The sequence below is a fragment of the Miniopterus schreibersii genome (assembly GCF_964146895.1).
Source record: "Miniopterus schreibersii genome assembly, chromosome: 18".
Taxonomy (NCBI): Eukaryota; Metazoa; Chordata; class Mammalia; order Chiroptera; family Miniopteridae; genus Miniopterus; species Miniopterus schreibersii.
The window spans coordinates 3,765,512-3,778,745 of NC_138121.1; the positions used below are offsets into that span (position 1 = coordinate 3,765,512).

A 13,234-nucleotide genomic window follows, 5' to 3' on the forward strand; every position below is an offset into this window, starting at 1 on the left:
CTCGAGCTGGCGGTCTCACGAGGCCTAAAGCGGCCTGAGATGGTCGCTAGACTTCTCAGTTGAGGCTTCTTCACCCTTGTTTTCGCCTAACTGACCAGACCGAAGCAGCCAGGCCTCGAGGCTGGGGTGAGGATGACGGCGCTAGGGCGCCCCGAATCGTGTATAGACCTGGGGTGTGTGTGGCCCGGTGCCACTCCCGAGAGGTAACAGGGTACAGGCCATGGGACCCGGGCCTGCTGGCCGCCAGAGCTTCTATGGAACTGAGGGGTCAAAGAGGCCTCAGAGGTCCCTCCTTTTTTCTCCCCTCGAATCCAAGAAGCTGGCCTTAGCCCCTTTGCTCATTGACTGTGATCCGGTTCCCAGGCCCGGCCTGCACACGGGCCTTGGCTGGGGCAACTCGCTGGTGAAATGCGTTGGTTCAAGTTTCTGGACAGCAGACACCAGTTGCAATCCCATTACAGGCTTGTTGGGGACGATGTTGGGTCTCACACTTGGACCATCACCAGGACCTTTCCAGCTTCGAAGAAGGGTCTACCAGGAGACCAACAGGCCTGATAAGTGTCCCAAGTGGCCAGTTTGCAGAATCCAAGTTTGCCAAAACTCAGTTCTGTCCCTGAAGGGTCATATTACCAATTCACCAACACACACACACACCCAAAAACAAAAGCCCGGAACTTGTTTTAAGGAACACACGTCTTGAATGTGTTCAAGAAAGGGGGATATATTTTTCATGAGCACAAGTTTCTTTTTTTTTTTTTTTAGTGGAACACAGTCGGGGATTGCATTGAATCTATAGATCCAGCTAGGAAGAACTCATGAACATGGAACATCTTTCTATTTAGTTCTTTGATTTCATTCATCAATTTTCTACCTATAGATTTCGAACATATTTTGTTAGGTTTATACCTGAGTATTTCATTTTGGGGGGTGCTAATGTAAATGGAATTATGTTTTTAGTTTCAAATTCCACTTGTTCATTGTTGTAGGAAAGTGATTGACTTTTGTATATTAACCTTGTATCCTGCAGCTATGCTATAATAGCTTATTAGTTCCAGGGCATTTTTGTCAATTCTTTTGGATATCTACATAGACAGTCATGTCATCTGTGAACAAAGACAGTTGCATTTCTTCTTTCCCAATGTGTATGCCTTTTATTTCCTTCTCTTGCCCTACTGCATTAACTAGGACTTATAGTATGACATGGAAAAGGAGTCAGTGAGAGGGGACATCCTTGCCTTGTTCCTGCTCTTATTGGGAAAGCTTCTAGTTTCAGTAAGCATGGTGTTAGCTGTAGGTTTTTTGTAAATATCCTTTTTTGTTGTTGTTAATCCTCACCTGAGGATATTTTTTCCCCATTAATTTAAAATAATTTTTTAAAATTAATTTCTAAAAAATACATCTTTATTGATTTCAGAGAGGAAGGGAGAGGGGGAGAGAGGGAGAGAGAGAGAGAAACATCAATGATGAGAGAGTTATTGATCGGCTGCCCCCCACCGGGGATCGAGCCCACAACCCCGGGCATGTGCCCTGACCTGGAATTGAACCTTGATCTCCTGGATCCTAGGTTGATGCTCAACTGCTGAGCCACGCCCGGCAGGGCGATATATCTATCTATCTATCTATCTATCTATCTATCTATCTATCTATCTATCTATCCATATATATATGTGTGTATATATATCTTTTTTTTAGAGAGAGATTGGAAGGGGGAGAGGGTTAGGAAAGGGAGGGAGATAAAATGAGAGAGAGAGAGAGAGAGATCGATTGGTTGCCCCTCACACATGCCCCGACTAAGGCCAGGGATTGAACCTGCAACCCAGCTATGTGTCCTTGCTCAGGAATCAAACCTGTGACCCTTTGGTGTGTGGGACAACGCTCTAACCACTGAGCAATACCGGCCAGGGCTCTAAGTATTCTTTATTAAGTTGAGGAAATTCCTCTCTATTCCTAGTTTATTTATGTAGTTTTAATCATGAATAGGTGTTGGAATTTTCAAAACCTTTCACTGCATCTGCTGATACAATTATGTGATTTTTATTTTTTAGCTTGTTGATGTGATGGATTACATTAATTAATTTTTGAATGTTGAACCAATCTTGCATACTTGGGATAAATCCCACCTGATTATGGTATATAATTCTTTTTATACACTGTTGGATTAGGTTTGCTAATATTTTGTTAGGATTTTTGTATCTCTATTAATGAGAGATATAGATCAGTAGTTTTCTTTTTTGTAATGTTTTTGGTATCGCGGTAATGCTAGTCTCTTTGAATGAGTTAGGAAGCATTCCCTCTGCTTCTATCCTCTGAAAGAGATTGTATAGAATTAGTATAATTTCTTCTCTAAATATTTGTTAGAATTGATCAGTGAACTCATCGCACCCTGTTCTTTCTGTTGTTTTTCAGCACACTCTCTGCCCATTCTCTTGTAGCATATTTGAGGAGTCACCGGAAGGTCAGAGTGGTGGAAGCACAGAGAGCAGAGAGGAGAGTGGCCCCAATATGAGGTAGAGCACCATGCCCTCCTGGGGTAGAGCAGCTAGGGGGGACGGAGGTAACCAGACTAACAGCCAATAGTTAGTCACAGCGGGAGGTAAGAAATGCTACGAAGAAAAGTAAAAGTGGGTGGGGTGGAGAGTGGTGGATAGGTAGGCTGCTATTTTAGATAGGTGGGCAAAGAAGGCACTTCTGGTGAGGTGATATCTGAGCAGAGACCTGGGTGTTTTACAGATGAGAAAGCTCAGAGAGGGAAAACAACTTTCCTAGGGTGAAAGGCAGATTTAGTACTAAATTAGTTTCTTTGATTCAAAAGCCCTCTAAAAATGGTACCTCCCTCTGTAGGAAGTACACCTAATGTTTTCAAAAACTCTGAGTGGTATTCCTGGCTATTGTTAGCTTACCTATCTCTGCCCTTATCCTGTGCATCAAGTTCTAAGAAGTAAAACTTACATCAGATTATTGTTTGTGCTTTGAATTTCAGTGGTGGTAGGGACAGAAATAAAAGGTTTGCTTTAAAGATATGTTGAGGATTATTTTGAAACTCAGTCTCCTTATATCTGAAATCTAAAATCTAGTCTTTGGTGTCCTTAAGGTCTACTCAGGAAGGCAGACTTTCCCTTGAAAAAGTGGAACCTGCTCTAGAGAGCCTGTCTGGAGAGGCCCAGTCTTCACAGTCTTTACAGTCTTCACTGGCAAGAATATCATCTACTGAGTCAACCGTTTTAGAGCCTTTCCCAGGAAGCAAGATTTGGGAAAACAAGGACATAGGGAACCGGTCTCTGATGCCCTGTGTTTCAGAGTCCCAGGCTTTGGAGGACCGAGCTGCGAAGGCTCAGGCCTGGGAGACTCAGGCTGCTCGGAGAAGGAGCAGCCAACCCAAGCAAATCCCTCATTTTGGGGTGGAAGCTGCCCCATTCCCGAAACGGAAACCCTCACTTAAGGTGGCGATATCAGAGAAGGAAAATAGTGAGGTCCTCCTCATTCGTCCACTTTGGTTCAGCAAGATTGAGTACATGATGGCCCAGATAGGCTACTCCCTGAGGGCAATCCATCTTTGGCGTTTTCCCTACCTGTGGCTTCAAAATGGAGGTTGTAAGTCCGGGGACCAGGAATCATGGGTCCACAGGGGGCTAGCAAGACAGAGGCCTATCCAGGTTCAAACTCCAAGGTCTCTGGAATATGTGGAGGCTAGAGACTTGGTACTCTGAGCAGGATAGGAGCCAGGTGCCTGAACACTGAGGATGGTGAGAGGGGCAGAGGTTCAGTGTATCTGAACATGAGGACAGTGAGGCTGGAAGCCTGTATCAGGGCTAGGGGTGGAAACTATGTATCTGGGTCTTCCAGGATTTGGGGGCCAAGGGGCTGGACATCTGGGACTGTGATGTGGAAATAGTTGAGTCTTGATGCCTGTGGCCCTGAGGGGGATCACTGGTGAGGCATGTGTTTTTTTGGACTGTCAAAGAAGTCCACGCACTGACAAGCCAGATGGTTCTCAGAACCCCTACTTAAATCCCCTGCACAGGGAGTTTTTTCATCATCTACATCTTCTTGCTGTTCTTGATCGGGATTCCTCTCCTCTTCCTGGAGATGGCAGTTGGTCAGAGGATGCGTCAGGGCAGCATTGGTGCATGGAAGAGCCTCAGCCCCTGGGTTGGTGGTGTGGGGTATACCAGCTTCGTGGTGAGGAGCCTGCTGCCCAGGCCTATCCTTTATACCCCACCTGCATCCCAACCTTTGTCCTGGAATGGGTCCCCTGATTTCACTTCCATGAGTCAAGTCCTTCAGTTCCCCAATCCCCTGTCAAATCCCCTCCTTTTTCCTGTCCCCACTTTTCCTCCCCAGCCACCGCCTCCCTGGCCCCACAGGTGTGCTTCATTGTCGGCGCGTACTTGAATGTGGTCAATGCCTGGACCCTCTACTACTTGAGCCAGGCCTTCCAGTTTTCCGTTCCATGGGAGCACTGTCCTCTACTGAAGAACTCCACTGAATTTGGTGAGAAGGAAGTGAAAGAGGAGGAGAGAGGGGAAAGGGAGGTGGGAGGGAGGGAATTTGGAAGAGGAGGAAGGAGCGAGGAGGGATAAAAGGGAGGCAGGTAGTAAAGGAAGCAGAAATGAGCGGAAGGGATGTGGGGGGAGGGCTAATGAAGAGGGGAAGGGCCACCCTGTCTAGCAAGCAAGTCCAAAGCCAGATACCCCCAGATCCGGCATGTGCACAGACAACACCCTCCATGTACTTCTGGTACCGGCTGACCTTGAAGGTCTCAGACAGAATTGAGGATAATGGGCCACCAGCCTTCAGTCTGAGCTTGCCACTTTTGGTGGCTTGGTGTCTTCTTGGTGCTTTCATGATTAATGGGATCAAGTACATCGGGAAGGTGAGCCACCATTTTTGGATTCCTTAACAGTCTCAGATACTTTAGCCCTCACCTAACATTACTACTCGTTGATCTTACGATTTCTCGCTCCCTCTGGCTTTTCACTCCCACTAGCCCTGAACCCTGCTGAAAGCTATCTTCTAACTCCTCCTCATTTCTGGCTAAGAATTTTTGATCCCTGCTGACTGTTGGTTGGCCCCCCACTGGTACATGGTTGCTGAGATGCCCCACTCTCAATTCAGGTAATGTCTGTCTTGTTACCAATGCCCCATGTTCTCTTGGTCTGTTTGCTCATCCGGAGTCTACAGCTGAGTGGGGCAGGATTCGGCCTTCAATATTTGACGCTTGTGAAGGTAAAGTATGTCTTCTTCACTCCCCATCAGACCTTAGAGGACACCTATTGTCTATCCTTAGGTGTCCTTTCCCCACTAGCTCCCTCTGTCTCCCCCCTTATTTTGTTAAGGTTCTCCTCTTCTTTTTTCCTTTTTTTAAAAAATATATCTTTATTGATTTCAGAGAGAGGAAGGGAGAGGGATAGAAACATCAATGATGAGAGAGTCATTGATCGAGCCCACAACCCGGGCATGTGCCCTGACCGGGAATCGAACCCCAATCGCCTGGATCCTAGGTTGACGCTCAACCGCTGAGCCACGCCCGGCCGGGCAAGGTTCTCCTCTTGTTTGACATCTCTCTTTATTCTTGTGTTCTGCCTTTTAGGGATCAGCTATGTACACCGTGAATACCTGGTCCCAAGCAGGGGCCCAAGTCTTACTTGCCTTGGGTCTCGGCTTTGGCCCCATTGTCTCTTTATCCTCGTACGTGGATCCGTCCAACAACTGTCTCATTGATGCCTTTGTTGTGGCTCTGGCCAACCTGAGCTTCATGATTATTGCCATACCTTTTGTCTTCTGTATCCTGGGCTCCTGGGCCAGCGTCATCATGAACAACTGCACTGAGAAGTAAGGCCAGCCCCTTAGTTGAGAGTCTCAGCCTCAGGGAACTACAAAACCCAGAGACTCTAACCTTCCAGGTTCTGCAAAGACCCACATTCACACATCTCAACCACAAGGGCAACCTCAGGTGCACTCCCAAGAGTGCTTTCTCCTAGAACGAAAAACAGAAAATAGAACCCCTGTCCCAGATTATCCTTCTCAGAATGCTTTTCTAGCCCTAGAAATCTTCAAACTCAGAGATCTCCCAACTGTTCACCAGAGAGTACCTCTACAGAGAAATGCTAAAAGTGGAAAATCTTCAAGGTTACTCTAGTCCCAGACTGCACTAAGGCCACACCTTTCCAAATTCCCTTCTGCCCTCTAATGCTGTCATTTTTCACTGTCAACTCCTGAATTAGGGGTTTCATTCAATTTGTCATACATAAGCCCCAAGAGTATGCTCAGAACTAGAACCTCTATTGTCTTCTCAGCCCTGTTTTATTCTGTAGGCATTAATAAAAAACACCCCTCAGGTGTTTAGAAAGTACTCTTTGTGTGCCACAGACACTTGGGCAGGTGAATCAGACCACAGTCCTTGTTTTCATTGTGTTTTCCGTTTTGGAGGGAGGAAAGGAAGGGATTTAGATACTTAGACTACAGTCATTAACTCGTGGTAACTGGTAGCAGGAGTGATAGGGAGGACAGAAGACAGAGCCATTCATTCTGCCTGGGCTGGTCAGAGAAGAACTTCTAGAGGAGGTAAAGCTAAGCTGAATGTGTCCCTAGTAGTCCTAACCCACGCAAATAACCACCCTTTTCTTCTAGAAGAAGCCGGGGCATATACATGTGCACACATGCATGTGTTGTATCTGACATATATCTTCTGGGCAAAGTTGCTTTGGATGTCCCCTTTCCCTACTGCTTCTGTCTGTACTTTGATTTTTGTCTAATAATTCCTTATTGTTATCATTTTTATTCTTTTAAGAAGATTACAAATTACCTTTCAGGCTTTTAAATTATTTCCAGTGAGAAGGTTGGTCCAGATATTTAACTTGCCTGTTACCAGAAGAACGTACAGTATTTTATTTTCTACAATGTGATCAAACGCTACTTATTTTCCTGCAGCTTACATTTTGCTCTTATCAGTAAGTGTAGGCAAACCTTCCACTGCAGCTCTTACGGAGCAATGAGCTGTTTTTAAGGAGTTGTAGGTATTAGCCAAGTGGAGAATGGTGGCAAGGGTGGGACTGGTCTTGGGCATGAGAAGCTATGGCAGGCCCTGAAACTGTAGTAGTATGTTCCCCCCATGACCCTCTGCACATTTCAGAGGGTCATGGGGGAAAGATAAGGTGAGAGAGGTCAGCAGAGCTCAGGTCAAAAAGTCCAAGAAGCAGTTGCTCTCTCATCACTCAGCACCATGGGAGAATTACGCATGCCATCACCTAAGTCAAGGGAGTTCCCACTATTCTGTATGCAAAGCTTAGAAGGTTGATTTTTACCTGCTAGTCTAAGGCAGAAGGAAGGGCAGAGGTAGGGGGTGAATAAGAGACTGCATCACTAGACCAGGGACCTCAGAGTCCACAAGAAGACTATAGGAAAGACTTCTCCCAGAGTCCCCCATGGTTATACATTTTCCAGGTTCACACAAATTCATGATCCTGAAGGTGGGTGCCTGCTTGGTTTCATCTAGGCTCTACCTTATCCAAATCAGTAATGCTAGGCTAGTGATGTCTTTTCTTATCTGGGAGATAAGGGAAAGGAGATGGTGTCCTAAGGAGCCAAATGGTTCTGTGAGATTCAACCCTTTATCCCCAGGAATGCTGAATTGCTTTTGAAGCTGGTAACCCTGGGGGAACTGCCTCCTGAGGCCCAGTCCCCTCTACCCACGAAAGGTGACTCAACCACTGTCTTCAACTCCTGGCTCAACAGCCTTCCCCAGCCCATCAAGAACATGGTCCTCAGCCACATTACTGAGTGCAACATAGAGAAGCAGTTTTCGAAGGTCAGTACATAGGTGTGCTGGGCTGAGAGTTTCTCAATGCCTTCTGTAAAACAGAAATTTCACCTTTTATTAGCACCAGAAAAAAAAAAAAATCCAGAAACACCAGGATAACCTGCAGCCCTGGTAATGCAAAGAAATATAGCTTGCAGAATGCCCTTCCCTGGCTGGTGCTGGGTGGATTGGTTTTCCATGTCAGGGGTCGGCTTGGAGATCTGATTTTCTCAGTGACCCAGGGCTTTCAGGGAGTTCGCCAGGGAAGGTAGAATGCATTTTTATCTCTAATGTTGCTGTTAAGTTCAAGGACACTAACTCCTGCCTTTCCTTCCCCTGACAGGTTGAGGAGGGCCCAAAGTTTGCATTCCTGACCTTTGTTGAAGCCATGTCATTCACTTCGGGGTCTGTCTTCTGGTCCATCATCTTCTTCCTGATGTTGCTGACCTTGGGGCTGAATGTCATGATGGGGATCATGCAGAGCATCCTCACTTCACTCCAGGACACCTTTTCTTTTTTCAGGAAGCATGCAAAGCTGTTTACAGGTGCTCTGACCTTTGGCCCTATTCCCATCAATGACCCTGCTTTCTGAGACTCTAACCCAGCCCGGGCATCACCTCTCTTGGCCTTTCCCCCAGCAAGACCTCTGACCTTCATCCAGGTTCATTGTTTCCTCCAGGGTTTGTCTTTGGGTTCATGTTCCTGTGCAGCTTCTTCTTCATTCAACCTTCAGGCGTCTACTACATCAGACTGCTGAGTGACTACTGGATGATCCTCCCCATAATGATCATTGTCATATTTGAAAACATAGCCGTGGCCTGGGCCTATGGGGCCAGGAGGTGATCACTTGGGTCTATAGGGAAGGGTGACCCTTTCTTTTTACCTCCATTCTCACTCAACTAGAGTGACACAGGGACTCTTAACTTCAGGGCCTGCTAAGAAACTTTTTAATTTACTCATTTAACATATTTATTGAGTGCTTAGTATGTGCCAGGCACTTTTAGTCACTGGGAATACGGTATCAAATAAAATAAGCATACCTGTTCTCAGGGAATTTACATTCTAGTGGCAGAGATAGTCACTAAGTGAGCAAAAATATTATATGGTAGTAATTGACAAGAGGAAATCACAGGGGAAGGTAAAATGATCCAGAAGGGGAGTTTGTATGGATGTTAGTTGAGATAGGATTACAGGGAACTCCTTTCTGATAAGGTGACATTTGAACAGACTCCTGAATGAAGTGAGGGTAGGCCCCATGAAAAATTCTAAGGAAGTGTGTTCCAAGCAGAGGGAACAATAAGTACCAAAGTAAGAGAAGCGTGTTGCCCGCAGGCTCTGAGGAAGATCAGAGAGGTTGGAGCAGAATGTTAGGGGCTGAGGTTGGAGAGGTAAAGGGGCATCAGGTAGGGCCTTTGGCACTATAGTGGGACTTAGTTTTTTATGCAGAATGATAGAGGAGGCATTAGAGTGTTTTGAATAGGGGAGTGACATAATCAGATTTTTTAAAAGATGCCTGTAATTACTGTGTGTAGAATAGACTATGAGGAGTTGAAAGTGAAGGAATGAGAGCAGTAGTGAGCTATTGTACAATAATCTTTTAAATGGGAACTAACAATGGCTTGGGCTAGGGGGGTGGAGGGGCAGATTGAGAGGTGTGGTCTAATTCTTCAAGGAAGAGTGACCAGGAGGAGGAAACAAAAGAATCAGGGACTGGGAGCTAGTAGACATATCTGTGGAATGGGAGAGTGGGAGAATCCAAGTCACACATGGTGCTCCTGAGCCCAGCTTTTTATCAGGCTGGTACGTGGATATCCAAGTGGTATATTTCAAGGGCAGAAGGCTCGGTTGGCAGCGTTTTCAGGTGACAGCGGCTCATTTATGAACTCACTCCACAAATATTTCTTGAGACTTTCTCTGTGTGGAGAAAGCCTGTGGTACTGGGATACAAAGGAATTAGAATTAGGTCCTCCTCTCAGAGCCCAGAGTCCAAAGAAGAAGACACATACAAGTGGACAATCAGTACAAAGCGATAAGTCTAGAGGAGAGGTGCCAGCGGCACTCTAGGGGCACCTGGAAAGTCAGAGAAGGTGTCTTAGGGGAGAGGATGATTGAGTAGAATCTGGACAGATGAATAGGTAGACAGAAAACAGTACTCTAGGCCAAAGGACCCCACTTGTATACTTACTAAATTTGAGAACATGCACTAAAGGAGTCTGGATGCATGGGCTAGAAGAAACTAGGAAAAGTTCCCTGGGCCCTGGCTGTTGCTCAGTGGTTAAAGCGTCAGCCCACGGACTGAAGGGTCCCAGGTTCAATTCTGGTCAAGGGCATGTACTTCTGTTGCAGGCTCGATCCCCAGCCCTGATTGGGGCGCATGCGGGAGGCAACAAATCAGTCTCTCTCATGTCAATGTTTTTTCCCCTCTCTCCCCCTTCCACTCTCTCTGAAAAGTAATGGAAAGAATATCTTTAGGTGAGGATTAAAAAAAGAGAAAAGTTCCCTGAGGGTCAAGTGTTAACTTTTGGGGGGCCTGTGTTGCTCACTATGGGTACCCAGCACCTAGAAGAGTTTCTGGCACATCATAAACACTCTCATGTTTAGGGAATTAGTGAAAGGGACTTGGCCTTTATCCTAAGGACATTGGGTACCCATGAAAGATTTTTGAGCAGTAGAGGAATGTCTGAAATGTTTTCTTGGGTTGAGAGAAGATAAGAGGATGAGGCTTGAGCTGAAGCAGGGGTTTGGAAGTGAGGTAGAATATTTGAAAGATGCTAACAAAGCTCAGACTTGCTTTGTCCCCCAAGGAAGGGCAAGGTGCAACTGGGCCTCCCACAGTCTCATCGCCCTTTTTCCCAGGTTTCTTGAAGACTTGGAGACTCTGTGGGGCTACCCCATCTATCCCATCTTTTTCTGGCTATGGTGCTGTCTGTCTCCAATTGCGCTGATAGTCCTGTTTTCTGCCACCATGATTATTCTGCCTCTGAAGAACATCACCTATGTGGCCTGGGACTCAAGCAGTGTGAGCCTCCCTCTCCAGACCCCAGACCTTTCTAGGGAGCGGGGGACAGATCTTTCAGCCCACTCTTGACCTAAATACCCTATCTCACTCTCCTCTCCCTGAAGACTCAGTCGTCTGCCCTGGTTCCCCTCCTACTCTTCCCTTTCACAATCTTTCCTCTTCTGGGAGCTTCAATGTTCTGAACTCTTCCCATCTCTCCACAGTCAAAAGAGACGCTTCGACAATACCCGTCATGGGGGGTGCTCTCGATGATTGCCCTTTCCCTCACTGTCATCCTCCCCATCCCCATGTACATTTTATACTACCTCACCCAACGCATTCCCCTCAAATCGATGAGCTTGGATGAGTCTCACATACCCTCCAAATCCCAACCCCTAAGATTCCATCTAAGACCCGTTAAAGAGGTCCAAAAGAAGGAAGTCATATAAGGTGACAATGAAACTGCTAATCCACCAGTTGTGTGATATCCCAACTTCCTTGATGTGGCCTGATATCACATATCCTCAAAACAGATCTAACAGGCAACTCTTAATATCAACTACCAACTGTTGATGTCCTTGGACCCAGAACTCCTTTTATTCCCAAGAGTAGGGGCTTTATTTAAGGGCCTCTTAGTCCTGGCTTTGCAGCCCCCCTTCTAGACCCCCTCTGGTTGCCACTGTCACTTTTCCCATCCCCCTCCTCAGTGTGTACACAAGCCACTCACATACACTGTCAGTAATGCCAACCGAACCTGACTGGTATGGAGCTGGAGGAGTAGTGCTATTGGTCAATAAATCAGTCCACTGGGACTCCAGGAACTGGGTGTGAGCAGATCTGTTTTATTTTCTATAAATGTCTCATATTGTCTTTTCTTCTTCTTTAAAAAATATATCTTTATTGATTTCAGAGAGAAGGGAGAAGGAGAAAGATAGAAACATTAATGATGAGAGTCATTGATTGGCTGCCTCCTGCATGCTTTCCACTGGGGATCGAGCCTGCGACCCAGGCATATGCCCTGACCAGGAATCGAACCTCGATCTCCTGGGTCATAGATCGGTGCTCAACTGCTGAGCCACGCCCTGCTGGGCAGATATTGTCTAAAGAAATCATTTTTTATTTTCAATTACAGTTGACATACATCATTAAATTAGTTCAGATATTCAATCTTACTCTCAGGAGTCTTCCATTCTTTTGAGAGCTAAATATTTGGCCCTGAGTTGCTGCCTTCTCCTTGACATGGCAAATTCAGTTGCTAGATTACTGGATTTGTTTTATCCAGGGACTGGCCTTTAGCCAAGAAAAGCCCAGGACATGGTTGCTTCAACAATGATGGAAAGGATATTAATGTGCTTGCTAATGGACATGGTACTCCTATCAGAGGTCTAAAATCATTAAGAGTTTCCAAGACCTCCCTGGCCAGTGTGGCTCAGCTGGTTGGAGTGACATCCCATGCACTGAAGGGTCATGGGCTCGATTCTTGGTCAGGGCACATACCCAGGTGGCGGGTACAATCCCCGATCCGGGCATTCATGGGAGGCAACCGATCCATGTTTCTCACATCGGTGTTTCTCTCACTCTCTATCCCCCTCTCCCTTCCTCTCTCTTTCTGAAATCAATAAAAACATATCCTCAGGTGAAGATTTTTTTTTTAAAAAAAAGAGCGCTAGTCCGTTTGGCTCAGTGGTTGGAGCATTGGCCTGTGGACTGAAGGGTCCCTGGTTTGACTCCAGCCAGGGGCATGTACCTTAGTTGCGGGCTCAGCCCCATTCAGGGGGAGTGCAGGAGGCAACCAATTGGTCTCTCTCACATCGATGTTCCTTTCTCTCTCTCCCCCCCTTTCACTCTCTCTGAAAAGCAATGGAGAAAGTATCCTCGGGTGAGGATTTAAAAAAAAGAGTAAGACTGTTGTAGACTGGGTGATACACACAGACTGAGTCATCTGTGGACTCACACAGTGTTTGGGAACTACCAAATTGTATCGCTGAGCCCACCAGGGTTCCATAGCTACTTGGTAAGAGATATCTTTCCACCACAGGGCTAAATCAAATGAATTTACCTAGTGAAGGAAAACTGAGTGGGGTCTCAAGGAACTTGAGGGAGTGGTGAGACCACAACTGAGCTGAAGTACTCCCCAAAAGGAGATGGAGTCAGTCAGTGGCTGGGGACGGGGCTGTGGGTAGAAGTGGTTGGGATTCCAGAAGATCCAGAGAATGGGTTTCCTTTAGATGCTCGAGAGGTTCCAGGATTTCGGATTTGCTTAGCTCCCACAGGCAGATTGCCTCTGCAGAAGCTTCGGTGACAAAGGAAGAAAAAGTCGACATTCCCAACCTTTCGTTGGTGGGCGGGACTCTAGGGGCGGGTCTGGCGAACCGAAGGCGGCAGAGGCCCAACGTCTCCAGGCTCCCGCAGTTTCGCCACGCCCCTCACGCTCAAGC

The 13,234-nt window shown here is 46.5% G+C and overlaps 1 protein-coding gene across 1 annotated transcript; it reads left to right on the plus strand.

Annotated features, from left to right (window-relative positions):
* Positions 1-2,447: 2,447 nt before the first annotated feature.
* SLC6A16 (solute carrier family 6 member 16) lies at positions 2,448-11,615 on the plus strand. The gene is made up of 10 exons (XM_081119326.1): positions 2,448-2,507; positions 3,092-3,591; positions 4,022-4,179; positions 4,365-4,491; positions 4,698-4,873; positions 5,591-5,832; positions 7,621-7,807; positions 8,142-8,343; positions 8,478-8,637; positions 10,655-11,615. Exons 1-10 carry the CDS (start codon positions 2,503-2,505, stop codon positions 10,884-10,886), a joined length of 1,989 nt encoding a protein of 662 aa, XP_080975452.1. The 5' UTR covers positions 2,448-2,502; the 3' UTR covers positions 10,887-11,615.
* Positions 11,616-13,234: the final 1,619 nt, after the last annotated feature.